The following is a 15,612-nucleotide window of genomic DNA, read 5'->3' on the forward strand; positions in this document are numbered from 1 at the left end:
CTCAGCCTCCCAAGTAGCTGGGATTACAGGCCTACACCACCACGCCTGGCTAATTTTTTTATTTTCAGTAGAGACAGGCTTTCACCATGTTGGCCAGGCTGGTCTCGAACTTCTGGCCTCAAGTGATCCACCTGCCTCCACCTCCCAAAATGCTGGGATGACAGGCGTGAGCCACTGCACCTGGCCCTGGATGCAAACTTTTGAATAAATGAATGAAAAGAGAGAGAGAGAGACCTAGATCCCTGTCCCTGATACTCACTCTTCATATCCATGGCTCCTCTCCCAGGGTCTTCACTGGCTCCATCCTCCTACTCAATCATCACCCTTGAAGTGCAAAAAATGGCTCCCAGAGCCTGAAACCATGAATGTTCAAAGGCACACTCCTGGCTGGGCACGGCTCATGCATTCCAGCAGTATGGGAGGCAGAGGTGGGAGGATTGCTTGAGGCCAGGAGTGCAAGACCAGCTTGAGCAACATAGAGAGACCCCATCCCTACACGCACACAAGATTAGCCAGGTGTGGTGGTGCACACCTGTACTGTGGCCCCAGCTACTTGGGAGGCTGAGGTGGGAGGATCACTTGAGCCCAGGAATTCAAGACTGCAATGACCTATGATTGCACCACTGCACTCCAGCCTGGGCAACAGAGTGAAACCCTGTCTCTTAACCCCCTACCCTCACCCCAAAGGCATACTCTCTGGTTTCCTAGGAGAATCCAGAGAGTGGTATTTTCACACTCCCTTCACTCAGGAAGCACAGGCTGTGGAAAGAGTGTCAAGGCAGGAGCAGGTACACCCTCGGACCCTGTCCATCACTCAGTGTGACTCAGTGAGTGCCTGAGTCACACCCAGGGCCAGGGACAGTGCCCCTGGCCCTGCCCATCCAGTGAGTGTTGTTGGTCCCAGCCCTGCCCTGTCTGACCGGCTGCAGCCCTTCTGATAGGTCACGTGCCTCTCTCTGCCTCAGTGTACCCCTTAGGAAGAAGAAGGGACTCCAGAGATCCCTCAAATGCAAAGGTGAGGATAATTTGGGAAAAGAGGCAGGGCAATTACTTTGTGCATTTTGGCAGTGGGAATGCTGTGCTGCATAAAGGTGCGGCAAAGGACCCCGGGCAACGCCTGACCCCAACACCACCTTAGTCCCTGCCTCGGGTCCCTGACCTCAGTCCAAGCCATTGCCCCAGGTGGTGTGGCCAGAGGACTCCGGTTCCTTAATCCCTGCCTTCCCATCTGACAGTCCCAGAGGCTTGGCAAAAAACCCCCCAAAAAACAAAAAACTGGCAAATTACACCCAGGAAAGAAAAAAGCTCCCAACCTCCAGTCTGGGCCCCTCTCTTCCAATCTGCTTTTGAACTCGCTTTTTCCACCCTCCTATTCTCCTGCCACCCAGAAAAGAGCTGCCATCTTCCTGGCTCCTCCCCTTCACTCATCTTGAAGGCCTCAGAGCTCCACAGGGCCAACTCCGGGCCAGGGGACCCGGGACACATGGTGCCAGCTGTTATACCAGGCAGTAGGCCACCGAGCCAGCCTCCACCTTGACCTTGGAGTCAGTGGAGTCAGGTTTTAATCAGCACATGCCCTGAAGAGCTAAGCCCTGCTTGTTGGTTGGCAGGGCCTGGGAGTGCAGCCTCTAGTCCTGACCCATCCAACCAAGCTCCCTGACAAGGAAAGAGAGAGAAGCAGATTCTAAGCTGGACCTTCCCGAAGACTTGGATGGGCTGCATCTCTTTGTAATCCTAGCATGGGGACAGGTGCCCGGTGCTTCATTCTGTCCTGGAGGGAACGGGGCAGCAGAGCCCTAGGGAGGACAGGGTGCAGTCTCGGCTCCTTAGACTGCCCTGAGCACTTTTCATGGCACACTCCTTGGCACTGGGGACACAAGTCTCCTTTTCACTGGGGCCATGCTGTCCCTTCCTTTCTGTGAAGTGAATATTTATTGAGTGCTGACAACGTGCCAAGTACTGCCTATACAGAGGTCTGAGCACACTGCCCAACCTTGGTCCCTTCCCTTACCCCAAGTCACAGATTCAGCCACCCACCCACCCACCCATCCATCCATGCATCCATGGGTCCACCCACACACTCATCCATCCATCCATCTACCCATTCATCCATCCACCTATCCATCCATGCCCCCACCCACCCTCCCATCCACATACCCATCCAGCTCCCCTTCCTTCCTTCCCATCCATCCATCCATCCATCCATCCACTATCTACCCATCCATCCACCCATCCAGCTCCCCTTCCTTCCTTCTATTCATCCATCCATCCATCCACCCATCCACACACCCATCCAGCTCCCTATCTATCCATCCATCCATCCATCCTTCCTTCCATCTATCCATCATCCATCTACCCATCCAACCACTCATCCACCCATTCACACACCCATCCAGCCCATCTATCCATCCATCCATCCATCCATCCATCCATCCATCCGTCTATCCATCATCCATCTACCCATCCATCCATCCATCTACCCATCCACCCATCCACACACCCATCCAGCTCCCCATCTATCTTTCCTTCCTTCTTTCCAGCCATCCATCCATCCATCATCTATCTATCCATCCATCTTCTCACCTCTCCCTCCACTCAAATCTCCATTCTCTGAGAGCTGGACATTTGCCAGACCCTGTGCCAGATGCCAGGGAGAAGGAGACAAGTCAGTCAGTCCTGGTCCTATCCTGGAGGAGACACAGGTACAGAAGGCACAGGGGCGGGCAGAGAAAAGGTGGCCCTGAGTGGCCCAGGTAATGTTGAGTCAGGGAGGTCTGATTGCTTCTCACTCTAGCTCTCCAAGTCAGGCACCAAAGACTCCCCCTGCTTTCTGGAGGAAGGCCCAGAGCACCAGGCTTTTGGCCAGAGGTGGGGATCAGTGTGAGCCTTTCCAGAGAGCCTGCTGCTTCCCAGACACAGCCTTGAGTACCCCTCCAGAAACAGTCTCCTCATCTGCTCCCTGGAGAGGCACCCCTTGGCCTTGTATGCCACTGGTGGCCCATGCCTGGACCCCAACTAAGAGCACTCCTGCCCATCTTGGGCTGCCCTCTGGATACCCCTGCCCACTCCGGGTCAGGCCCTGGAATCCCAACCCTGCCCAGCCTGTCTCAGGGTTTGCAGTTTTGTCTAAAGTGCATTCATTCATGGTGACCACTGGCCAGTGGTTATGGCAGTTTCAGGCCCAATGTGTAGAATTTTGTATTCAGAAGAGATCTCGGCGATGACATAGGCATTTTACAATGTAGCCATCTTACAAACGGGGAAACTAAGGCTCGTGCAGGAAGGTGATGTCAGAACTGGGACCAGGAACCTTGGCACTTGAACTCCCAGGCCTAGGCCCATCAGGCTTGAAACCCGCTTGCTGGAGCTTCAGATCAGCACGCTTCATTACCCTGTGTAAGACCCCGACTCAGAGCACAAGGTTGGAGCAGGGGTGCAGAGGTGTGGATATTGCCCAGGGATGAGCCGGAGCTGGCTCTTACGAGCTGCCAGCGCTGACTGTGGGCACCTCTTTCCAGCTTGCTCAGTGACCTCACATTGGCAGCTCGGAATGGGCCATTGTGGGGCGATTTGCACCACTGAAATCAGTAAATGCTACCAATCAAGGTGGATATGAGACAGGGGCACGAGAGGGGCCAGGTACAGTGTGGGAGTGGTGCGGGCGGCGGGGCGGTGTGGAGGCGGAGGTCCGCTTTGGCAGCTGTTGTCAGAACAGCTCCAGAGAGAACATGAGTAACTCCTCTCCTTTGCCTGCTGGAGGAGCTCAGGGATTTTAGGACACAGGAGATTCCTGCGCAGCTACAGAGCTCCTGAACTCTGGGGGCCCCTGCCCCATCCAGGTGGGGAGCAAGGCAGGCCTCTGGGAGTGCCCTCAGTGGGGCCCTGCCTGAAGGTGCTGAATCCCAGCCCCCCAGGCCCTCCTCTGCTGCTGCTCCGATGGCCCCACCCACCATCGGTGCCCCCTCCACCATCCACCCACTTGCCACCTGGGAAACATACTAAACATGGTCTGAGGCTGCTCTGAGCCGGGAGCCTCCCTGTGGCGAGGAACTTAGCTCCCAGCCCCAAAGCAGGGGCCTTGGGTCCAGAACAAAGCAGCCAGACCTTCCTGCCTGGCCCCACAGAAAAGTCCATCATGAGGGTGTCCACACTGCTGAGAGCTTGGCTTCCCCGCCCTCCAGCCGGAGTGGTCCTGGGGACCACTTACCCTAACCCAAAGACCAAGTGCGCCCAGCCCCAATGCAGAACAGTTGCTGAGCTGGGTCCCCCCTTCAGGGCGTGAGGAGGCCTCTCCTCTTCTCTACCCTCAGAACCCATCCAACTGTTTTCAGAGGGTCTGAGAGTACCTCCAGCCAGAAAAACCTACCCTCACCTCGGTCTGGGGCCAAGGTCCAAAGTCCCCAAGTCAGGCACTTGACGTCATAAAACTGCAAGGGGAATTTGGCCGTGGCCAGGTGGGAGCACACCTAATTTCGCATCACTGAGTACTGGAGAAGGAGGAGTCCAGGCCTGGCCCAGCCAAGCCAGCAGCCTCGGCCATCCCAAGAGGCTCATGACCCACTGTGCACCCAGGACACATAGCAAGTGTCAGCCTTGTGCTCGGCTCTTTGAAATTATATATTTCACAGATGATATCTAAGAAATCTGAATCTCAAAGCTCTGTGACAGAGGCAGAATCACAAATGCTCATTTGCAGATGGCACAGGTGGAGCTGAGAGTGGATGATCTTGTCACGGGGCTGGCAGGTGGAGAGGCTGGGAGGGAACACGGGCTTGTCTAACTCAGGAGTCTAGGCCCTTTGTGCCTCACTGCCCCCTTTCCTGTCAGAGAGCCCCCTCCCCTTTCACGACTCAGCAGGGACACTGCGCTCCTGGGACCATTTCTCCCCACCACAGTTCTATCACTTGGCCATCTGTGCAATTCACTTCAAGATAAACACACCAGCACTTCGATTTTCAATTTGGATCCTACTACTTGTCCCATAGGTATGCACGAGAACCTATGCCTATCTTTGCTTATGAACTTCTGGTGGGAGTGGGGCCAGGAGCACGTCTCCAAGCCTCTCTTTTTGGTGTCTGACCTGGAGGAACGTGCGGTCCACCTGAGCTCTGCCATGAGAGCAGTTACGTGCAGAGATCTGCCCATACCTGGCTGGCTGGTTTGTTTCCAAAGAGATCCGGAAACCACTTCTCTCAAGCTTTAGAAGCTTATCCCATTGTTGAAAGGAAAAGCTCTTGGACAGTAACAGTGTGATTGACAAAATAATAACTTACATAGACAGGGTGGAAGTCAAGGACATTTCCCAGAATATGGAGCAAGAGGGCAGAGAAAAAAATCGTGAGAAAGAATAAGTGACAAATGGGGAGAACGTAAATGGTCTAATAGAGGAAATCCAGAAAGGCTGAACTGAAAGAGGAAGCGATGGAATTGTCAAGGAGGTAATAAAATACCTTCTTGAAGTGGAAGCTGCTTCAGTCTGGAGGGGCCTCCAGAGCAGTGAGCTCAATGTGTAAAGGAAGCGCACACTCAGATCCACCATCAAATTTCAGAACATTAAGAAGTAGAAAATATGACATTCCTACAAACTTCTAGGGAGGAAAATAAAGGGTCGCTACCTACAGTGGAATGAGAATCAGACAGTGCTATAACTTGTTACTGGCAATTCTCACCTGCCAGGGATAAACGGGAACATTGAATAATGAGAAAAAGATCAATTCAGAACTGGGACCAGAACCCCTGGACACCTGAACTTCCAGGCCTAGGACCACCACTAAGAAGATAAAACAGTCCTGAATGAGTACAAACCTAACATCAGAACTTCAAAATACATGAAGCAAAATCTGAGAGAACTGAAAAGAAAAAATAGACAAACACAATAATATCGGAGAATTTCAGCATTCCTCTCTCAAAAATTGACAACAGAGGACAAGTCAGCAAGGCTCTAAGCCATGAGTAGAGACAGGATGGCGATGAAGCAATGGCTCGAGAGTTTTGAAACTAGAGTTCTACAACCTGGAGAACATTTGATAACTAGGGAATTTCCAGACAGGGAGGTTACATTCCAGATACCTTTTGTTGAAGTTAAGGATGTATCCTGACAGAACAAGGGCAAAGACAAGAAGCAACTCACGTATCCACTAGCTCAGTGAAGTGAAGTTGCAGGATGATCATTGTGTACTGAGAACTGGAATTCAAATTGGAGCAGAATGTCAGAGGACTCCAACAAGAAGAGGACAGATTCCAGTGATACATCAGAAAAAGAATGATATTTTAGTGGTATGCTCAAGAAGCCATAATTTTTCTCCCACGAGAAAAAAAATGGCAGTCAGAAACTCCAGGAAAAACAAAATCTTCATGTGAAAATCATGATTCTAATATTAAGCTGAAATGTAGAATTACTCTGAACCACTGAGAGAGTGGAAAAAACACTCATTGGGTTGTGATACTATTAGTACCCTTCTTCTTATAGGTCTGTAAAGAGGAATTGGAATCCTAACCCATTTGTATTATCATCATAATGTAATACTTTCCATGTGTTTTTTTTTTTTTTTTTCCTTTTGGTCTGCTTTGTTGTCTATGCTGGTCTTGAATGCCTGAGTTAAAGCGACTCTCCTGCCTTGGCCTCCCAAAGTGCTGAGGTTACAGGTGTGAACCACTGTGCTCACCCTCCACTGTTTTTTAACTTCTGATTCCAACTTGGAGACAAAACTTAGAACTCATAAATATAAATAAATATAAATATACCAAAGGGTTGAATGATATTGTCTAAAATGTATTAAACAAGAGAGAGAAGTTTGAGAATGTTATTTAAAGGTAATCCATTAGCATACTGGCAAGAACTATTCAAAATTGGAGGTGAGGGTCAAACTATGAAAGCCTCATTTTTTCCAGCAATGTGTCAAGGATGTTTCACATTTTAAAATTAAGAAATATGGGAGTAATCATCATGTTGGGAAGGTACCCACCAGAAGAATGAAGCAGACATAATTTTAAAACTGTTTTTTCTGCCAAGTGGGGCTGTGTGGATGAGGCTGGGTCAGAGTGGGCAGACAATAATTTATTTCTACTCTTAGCCCTATCTCTGTAGTTTAATTAATTACTTTCATTACATACATGCAGTACTTGGATGAAAATTTATGAAGGGAGGAAAAATGTGAAACTGAGAGTTCACTGAGAGTGGATGAGGGGAGGGGTCCCTGGGGCAGCTGGACTGTGGGGTGCTAAGGGGAACAGAGAACATGGACAAGAGCCAAGGGGCCGGCCCAGGGAAACAGCAGGAGGACAAGGAGAAGACAGGACTCCTTGACCCTTGTGAGGGACTAAAGGAGGAAGGGAGGGAGAAAGGCAAGGGAGAATGAGGAGGGGGACACTCAGTTCCCCCGTTTACGCACTGGGAGGGCTGTCCATCACAATACAGACCACAGAGAAGAAATGACTCACCCAAATGGAGACCTGGCCCCGGCCACCATCTTTACCATGCTGGGAGAGCGCGAAAGAAGAGGTGGGCCATCTGTTGTTGTAATGCCTTCCTTTGCCCATGCCCAGAAAAATACCTCTCTGTTTCAAAAAACTACAAAAGCACTATATACTTGCAAAAATAAAAATAAAAATATGGGCCAGGTGCGGTGGCTCACGCCTGTAATCCCAGCACTTTGGGAGGCTGGTGGATCACCTGAGGTCAGGAGTTTGAGACCAGCCAGGCCAACATGGTAAAACCCCGTCTCTACTAAAAATACAAAATAATTAGCCAGGCATGGTGGCACATGCCTGTAATTCCAGCTACTCAGGAGGTTGAGGCAGGAGAATCACTTGAACCAGGGAGGCGGAGGTCACAGTAAGCTGAGATCACGCCATTGCACTCCAGCCTGGGCAACAGAGCGAGACTCTGTCTCAAAAATAAATAAATAAATAGCAAAAAAATAAAAATACAGAAAATGTATGAAATAAACAGTGAAATAATCTCTTGCCCTGCCCCAAACTATGCCTCAAAGAAGCCGCCATGGGGGCTTCCATATTAACTGCAAGGCCCAGCCTTCAGTTGAGAGTAAGGAACAAATGGGGTGTGCTTCCTTCTGTGTCCAGACAGTAGACATGCTCAGGGATAAAGACTTCTTTTCAAGTCTAAGAAATAATAAAAAATATATAAAAATACAAAATAATGGCGGAGGAAGAATGGGGGAAATCAGTGTTTCTTGCCATTCAGTTCTTACAACCTACACACTGAGGCAGTCTTCTAGAGCGCAGAGTTAGGGTTTCAAAGGAAAGCCAGCTACCCACACACACTGCTCACAACTCAGCACCCCTCTGGATTTATATAGCACATGCCTCTTAGGAGCTACAAGTACTAAACATATTTTCTCATTCATCCTTAACACGAACACAACTGGAGATACAGAATGAGTTGGAAGCAGCTCTACTTTGCAAACAACAGGAACTGAAGACTCAGGGAGGGGAGGCGAGCTACCCAAGGTTGCACAGTGACTTAGCTGGAAAGCCAGAGAAAAAACTTAGGACCAGTGATTTCTCAGGGTCTTTAGAAGGCTTCAGATAATATGCATATATGCTTCTATTTGCAGGGTCCTTCTCTAGAAAGATCCTCAGGAACCCAGCAACAGAGATTCTCTCTAGGGAGAAGAACTTGGGGACTAGAAGGCAAAGATGGGAGACCTACTCTTCACACTCTATCAATTTGCTGCATATCTTGAATTTTTAAACCAGGTATATGTATTTCTTATTACTGATTTAGAAGAGATAAAAATTGGGCTGTGAGGCTCGAAAGCCATGAAAATAGGGAGCTGTGGACAGTAGATATTCAATGGTGAACAGGCATACTTTGCCATCCTTCTAATTCACTAAGAGAAAACTGGTTTTCTCTAAGGGAGAACAAAAAAACAGATGCTCAGCACCTTCTTAAACCCTTTCCTTGAGTGGCATTAATGACATATTCCTTTTGAGCAGATCTTGCTGCCAATAAGGATGTGCCTCTGGGAGCTCCTCCTGGCAAAAAAACAAGAGAAGGTGAGAGCTAAGTCCTCTGTGCTCTTCCTCACCTCCATGTCCATGCCCCTATCCAATCTAACTTCATCCTACACCTCAGTTCCATCCATCTCTCTACCCCACCTCCTCCACCAGCCCCAACCACCGTTGTTGCTTGGCCTGGATAATGGCAATGGGCTCCTCACTGGTCTCCATCCATCCTGCCATCTGCTTTCCTCCAGAAAAGTGATTCAGATGATGTCTCTTCTGCCTAACGCCCTCCAATACCTCCATTGCAAGTGTGAGAAGACCCAACACCTTTCATGAAGCACGAGGTCTTTCTCTGACATTACTGCCTCTACTCTCCTAGGCCATGGCTATTCCCGCAGTGTCGAATCTTCTCATCACCCCAGTGCTTCTGCACTTGCTGAACCTTCTCTTGAGGGGTGATTCCTCCTCGATCTTTGTGTTTCAACTCAAAAGTCACTTCTTCAGGGAGACGCTTCCTCCCTGGCATCCCTACATAAAAGTGGCATGACCCAACCTCCCAGGACTCTATGACAGCACTCGTCAGCTTCATAGCATTAACTACAAAGTGAGATCCTCTGCTTCATTTGTTAAATTTATTGTGTACCTTTACTAATTAGACTGTAATCTACTTGAAGTCAAAGAATATGCTTGTCTTGTTTATCTCTATATCCTCAGCTCCCAGAATCGTCAGGTCTTGATAAATATTAGTTAAACAGATGGACAGATGAATGCAGTGGTTGGGTGGATGGATGATGTATGAGTGGATGGGTGGATAGATGGGTAGGTAGATGGATGGACGGGAGAGTGAACAGATGAATGGGTGGATGGATGGATGAAGAGATACCTATGGATGGAAGGATTCATAGATGGATGGATGAATGGATAGATGGATGGGTGGACAGATGGACAGGTGGACAGGTGACTGGGTAGATGGATCAGTGATAGAAAGATAAACGGCTGAGTGGATGGCGGGAAGGATGGATGTATAAATGGAGTCTGTTCAGCCTAAAGTGAGACCCCCCTAAGTTCTCCCCCATCCCACCAGGTAGACTTCTCTTGGGTATCCCATGATGAAGCTGGAGATTTGGTTAAAGAGGAGCAGGAACTTAAGACTCCCATTCCCTGAGTGGAGACATGTTTTTAAAAATGACATTGAAATATCTGTAAAGTCCCAAGTAGAAATGGCCCTTAGGGCCTCTGCTGTTTGACCTTAATTAATGTGGCCATTTCTAGATCCTTCTCTCACTGTTTTCTGGGTGAGTGGAGGGGAATCCCAGGGAGGGAATTGGCTGGAACAGCTGAATATGTTCCCTAATGAACTGGTGTGTTTTAACATTAGGCTCTCCAGCTCTGAGACTCTGAGCAGTTTTTGACATAAGAGGAGGTGGGAAGGGGAGAAACCTCCTGACTGATTCAGAAAACGTCTCCATTGAGTCTCACCTCCCATGGCATTTTCTCTCATTACACTTGCATCGGCAGTGGGGTGGCCTCAGCCCTGCACTGTCTGCCCAGATTGTGACCCCACAGCCTGTTGTGGATAATTGGCCCACGGGGCTGGCACTGCACCCAGGTTTCTGCTGCTCATTAGTCTACTTACAACATGAATGCCGACAAGGGTTTGTGAGCTACAGGCTGTTCTGCACCCATGCCCTGGCGACCATGGCCTCCAGATGTTCCTCCTGCTCCATTGGAAAAGCTGGCAGTCAGCCTCTCACTCCACACCCACTCCAGAGTTATGCCATTCTAGGGTCACAGGGGTGCACAAGACCTACTCATCTCTGTCCACAAGCTCCCATGCTGCCTGCCCTCCTTCCATGCCGCCTGCTCTCCTTCCACACTGCCCGCTCTCTGCCTGCACTGCCCACCCTTCATCCGTGCTGCCCACCCTCTGTCAGCACTGCCTGTCCCCCGTCCACCCTGTCATGCTCATAGGTTCACAGTCTGGTCGAGGCCAGTTCTGCTGGTCCTGAGCAGGGTGGGCTCCCTCAGGCTAACCCTGCACCTGTTATGAACCAGCTCAGACGGTCAGGGATTAACAAAGGTAATACCATCATCCTGAATATGTCAGGATTCCACTCATCTGAGGTTCTTAGAGTCATCAAATTCATAGAGACAGAAAGTAGACAGGTGGGGGCCAGAGTCTGAGGGAGGTGGAGCGGGAAGTTTACATTAATGCAGAGTTCCAACTTTGCAAGATGAAAGACTTCTGGAGCTGGATGGTGGTGTTGGTTGCACAACACAGTGAATGTCTTAATACCACTAAACTAGTGATTCACTTAAAAATGGTCAGAAGAGGAAAGTTTATGCTATGTGTATTTTACCACAATAAGAAAAAATGGGGGGCGGGGAAGGAATGAAGTACTGGTGCGTGTCACTGTGTGGATGCACTTTGAAAATATGATGCAAAGTGGAAGAAGCCAGACACAAAAGACCACGTAGTGGCTGATTCCATCTATGTGCATCTATCCCAACAATGCTTTGGGAGGTGCTGACTGTCACCACAAGAAACACTGGCCCTCCTCCTCATCAGTTTCCCTCAACTCGGGCTGGCTTTGGGCAGTACCATCCTCATCGCGGGAGTGCAGGGCCTGAGTGCCAGGGTTCTACTGCCCACAGATCAGGCCTCATACTCAGGCTCGGATGCTCATTAATTTGGCCTTCCTTTCCGTCCATCAGTGTCTCTCTAGCAGGTGGAATGTAACACCTGCGTTACCAGGTCACTGAGAGGCTCAGCTATGAACAAGGCTGTGCTCCATGCAGGGTGGGTGGCACACGGGAGGAGTGGATAAGCAGTGCTGTTGTGACTCTTGTTTCTTTCAATGAAACACAGGGTCACACAAGGCCCACAGCTTGTCTGATCCCTCACCATGGGAGCGCTGGAGCTGACTCCTAACTCTGGTCAAGGCTGAAGCTTTTTCACCATTTGCTTAGAAGCTACCAGTTGACCCCAGTGTGGTCTGCATGTTCCTCCTCTCTGAGGTGAGGTCCCAGGACCTGGCAGAACAGGTGTTCAGTACACATGTAAAACAAAAGCCCTTGACTGGACACCAAAACAGGGATGCAGAGTTGGTGGGGATCTTGGAGGTCATCCAGTCCAATCTTCTGTGACATTCTGGCAAGAGAATCCCCAGCCCTGCTTGGCTCCTTCTAGTATGGGGAGCTCACTACCTCCTGAGGCAGCCTGAACAGCCACAATAGTTCTGCAAGTCTTCTCTTGGCTGAACTCCAGCCCATGTCCCTGGTGCTTTCTGGCCCTGCTGTTAGCCATGTGTCACACCTTTGCTACAAGACCCTAGCCAGTTTGGCCCACAGATGTCTCTCTTCCCAGGCAGGTCCTTCCTCTGCTCCTCTGTGGGGAGCCTCAGGCACTATGTATCATTGTGCAGACTCTGCTTGCTATCACAGATCCTATCACAGTGTGATAGGCCCACTGACTATGACCACCTGCCCAGGGTCCACTTCCACAGGCAGCCTTCTTCTGCTGCTGCAGAAACGATTCATCTGGCTCAAATAAAGGCTCATCAGGAGAAGCTGGGGTCAGCCCCTGACCTGCCTTTAGGGCTGTGTTTGTGGCCAGGCCATGGATCACACCTGGGCTTCAAGGTCAAAAACTGGGTGAGTGTAGCAAGACCTGGAAAGTCTGTGACATACCCTGGAGGGGTCCCGGCTCCTGGCCATGGCATTCCTTTTACAGCACACCTCATTTACGAGAGAAGCGGTTGGGACAGCTCAGCATTATAACTGAGTCCAATGAGCAATTCTGCTCCTAAGTGCACACACATACTTGCATGCAAATATCAACAGCAATCAATACCATTCACAACAGCCAAAAGGTGGAAACATCCTGTGCTCACCGACTGACGAAGGGATGAGCAAAATGTGGTCCGTCCATACAATGAAACATTATTCAACCCTAAAAAAAGGAAGAAAATCCAGACACGCTACAACATGAATGAACCTTGAAGATGTTATGCTCAGTGAAAGAAGCCTGTCACAGAAAGATGAATACTTCGGGATTCCACTCATCTGAGGTTCCTAGAGTCATCACATTCATAGAGATAGAAAATAGACAGGTTGGGAGCTGGAGTCTGAGGGAGGTAGAGTGGGGAGTTTGCATTAATGCAGACAGAGTTCCAACTCTGCAAGACAGAGTTCCAACTTTGCAAGACAGAGTTCCAACTTTGCAAGACAAAAGAACTCTGGAGCTGGATGCTGGTCTTGGCTACACAACACTGTGAATGTTCTTATACCACTAAACTAGTGATTCACTCACAAATGGTCAGAATAGGAAACTTCATACTACATGTATTTTACCACAATAAGAAAAAATTGGGGGCGGGGAAGGAATGAAGTACTGGTGTGTGCCACCATGTGGATAGACTTTGAAAACATGATGCAGCATGGAAGAGGCCAGACATGAAAGATCACGTAGCGGCTGATTCCATCTACGCGCAGCACTAAGGCAGGCAGAGCCCAGAGACAGAAGCAGGTGGGTGGGTGCGAGGGGCAATGGGAGTGGGAGTGACTGCTAATGGGTGACAAAATGTTTTGGAAGCAGATAGTGGTGATGGTTGCCTAATATCGTAAACGTACTAACTGCCACCTTATTGTACACTTTAAAATGGTAAGTTTTAGGTTATGTACATTTTACCTCAATCAAAACGACAAACAAAAACAAATCAATCAGCCAACCCAGGTTGGATCCCTTCACAGGCAGGTAAGAGTCGAGGATAGGGGTCTGGGCTGCTCATCACAGATATCCTGGAGGTCAGGGAAGAACCCAGGGTAGGGATTCTGGACCCTCCCACCTCTGGAGGAGATGGGTGTGGTCAGCTTCTGAGAAGGGGCTCCTCAGCCAGCAGGGCCGGGCGCAGGACCCTCACGTCCCCGGGGCCTGCACCTCCTTCTCTTTTCTACCTCACACGCTGGCCCTTGTTGAGCTTCAACATCCAGGAAGAACCCTCTATCTGGGGTTCCCCACATGGAGGGGCCTTTCCCCACACTTGGGGCCAGCAGGACACCCCCCAGCCTCAACCTCCCCACAGAGACCCAAGGACGTCCCCATGGGCTGGTGCCACACAGGTGTGGTTTCTGCAGAAAAATCCAACCATGTGCCTGTGCCAGTCACATTGTCAAAGATGCAGGGCTCTTTCCACACATCAGATGAACTCAAATCTACTGTGCTTAGAAGATCTGGCTACCTGGTGGCTCGCCCGCCTCCTTCCTTCACAGCCATTCCACCTAAGCAGAAGTAGCAGGAATGGATGAGAACCTGAGGACCGCAGAGGAGGCAGAAACCCAGACCTGAGGCATCCAAAATACTCCCCTGGGGGATGCTGCTGCCCCAATACTGCCTCGAGGCTCCTGTGGCCCACTGCCGTCATCCTTGACATTTGAATGCTTTCGCGAAAACAATGCCAGCCAGCCCTCTCCCTGGGGCCACCACACAGGTGTGCTCTGGCTGGACACAAACCGAAGGTGGCACCAAGTACACCTCTCAGACAGGGGCTCCGGGAGACAGTGGCTTCCACAGTCCTAGCCCAGTAACACACAGGGGGAGGCAGACACGAGGGGCCTGAAAGCTGCATGCAAGGTCGTCCATCGCATTTGCAGCACAGACGAGCAGCTTTGACCAGAGGGTCCTGGAAGAGAAAGCAGCGCGTCTTACCTGGAAGTGTCGAAGCTGTCATAGGAGCCCACGGTGTAGTGCCTGAAAAGCTTCTTGCTGCGGTCAGCACGGGTTTCTGTACAGAGAGGGAAGAGAAACACCAGTCAGAAAAGTCATGGTCCCCAAACGCCGAACCCACAGCACACGAGGCTGGTGGGACCTCTCACCAACTCCCCAAAATGTGAGATGCACTGTCCTGGGGAAGAGTCTGGAGGAAAATGGGCCTGGTTCTGGGGCCCAACTTTGCGAAATTTGGGGAATGCATGTGCACCCCAGTGCTGACTACTGAAGAGTCAGGAGCACCACTCCCTAAGGGAGGCAGAGTCCCACGGGCCTCAGCTCACAGAGGAGGCAGGAGGAAGCAGCCTGCAAAGACGAGAGGGCCAGGCCAGCTCAGGCCACAACAGGGCAGCCCACTCAGCTCATGGAATCCACTAGAACAGCATTCTGCCGTGGTGCTGCTGAGCCTTCCAGCAAAACTGAAAACCTGCAGACAACTGCCTTTCGGGAAGGAAAGAACATTTATTGTCATTTTCCTGATTACAGTTCCTTTCTCCTAAAAAAAAAAAAAAAAAAAAAAAAAAAAAAAGCACCAAACCCACATGATTAACATTTCTAATTAAGTCCTCTGCTTGCTCCCCTTACTCAGCAGATTGAGACATAAATTTCATGGGAAATGATACGAGCGATGTAATTAGATTTAATGGATAGCTCAGTGCTGGAGGGAGAAAAACACACGCACACACACAACAAAAAGACATAAAACATAGCAGCTCACGAGTTCCTGTTTACTTTCCTCCCAGACAGGATTTCCTGCACGATCTCCTACCTAAGCCCTGCAAAACATCCAAAGAAATTATGCAACTGACTTCAGGAAAATGGCCCAAAGTTTAATCTAAACTCTGTAAACAACCTTCTCTGTTGTTAGCCTCCTCCAT

At 49.9% G+C, this 15,612-nt stretch overlaps 1 protein-coding gene across 2 annotated transcripts in view; it reads right to left on the bottom strand.

Annotated features, from left to right (window-relative positions):
• SHANK2 (SH3 and multiple ankyrin repeat domains 2) overlaps positions 1–15,612 on the bottom strand; it is a 677,887-nt gene that overhangs the window by 210,759 nt on the left and 451,516 nt on the right. For both annotated transcript variants that reach the window (XM_032153760.2, XM_058439055.1), the window contains one exon: positions 14,675–14,750. In XM_032153760.2, coding sequence (XP_032009651.1) covers positions 14,675–14,750 — 76 coding nt within the window. The remainder of the gene's footprint in view (positions 1–14,674; positions 14,751–15,612) is intronic.

This window comes from Hylobates moloch, unplaced genomic scaffold (assembly GCF_009828535.3).
Source record: "Hylobates moloch isolate HMO894 unplaced genomic scaffold, HMol_V3 SCAFFOLD_5, whole genome shotgun sequence".
NCBI lineage: Eukaryota > Metazoa > Chordata > Mammalia > Primates > Hylobatidae > Hylobates > Hylobates moloch.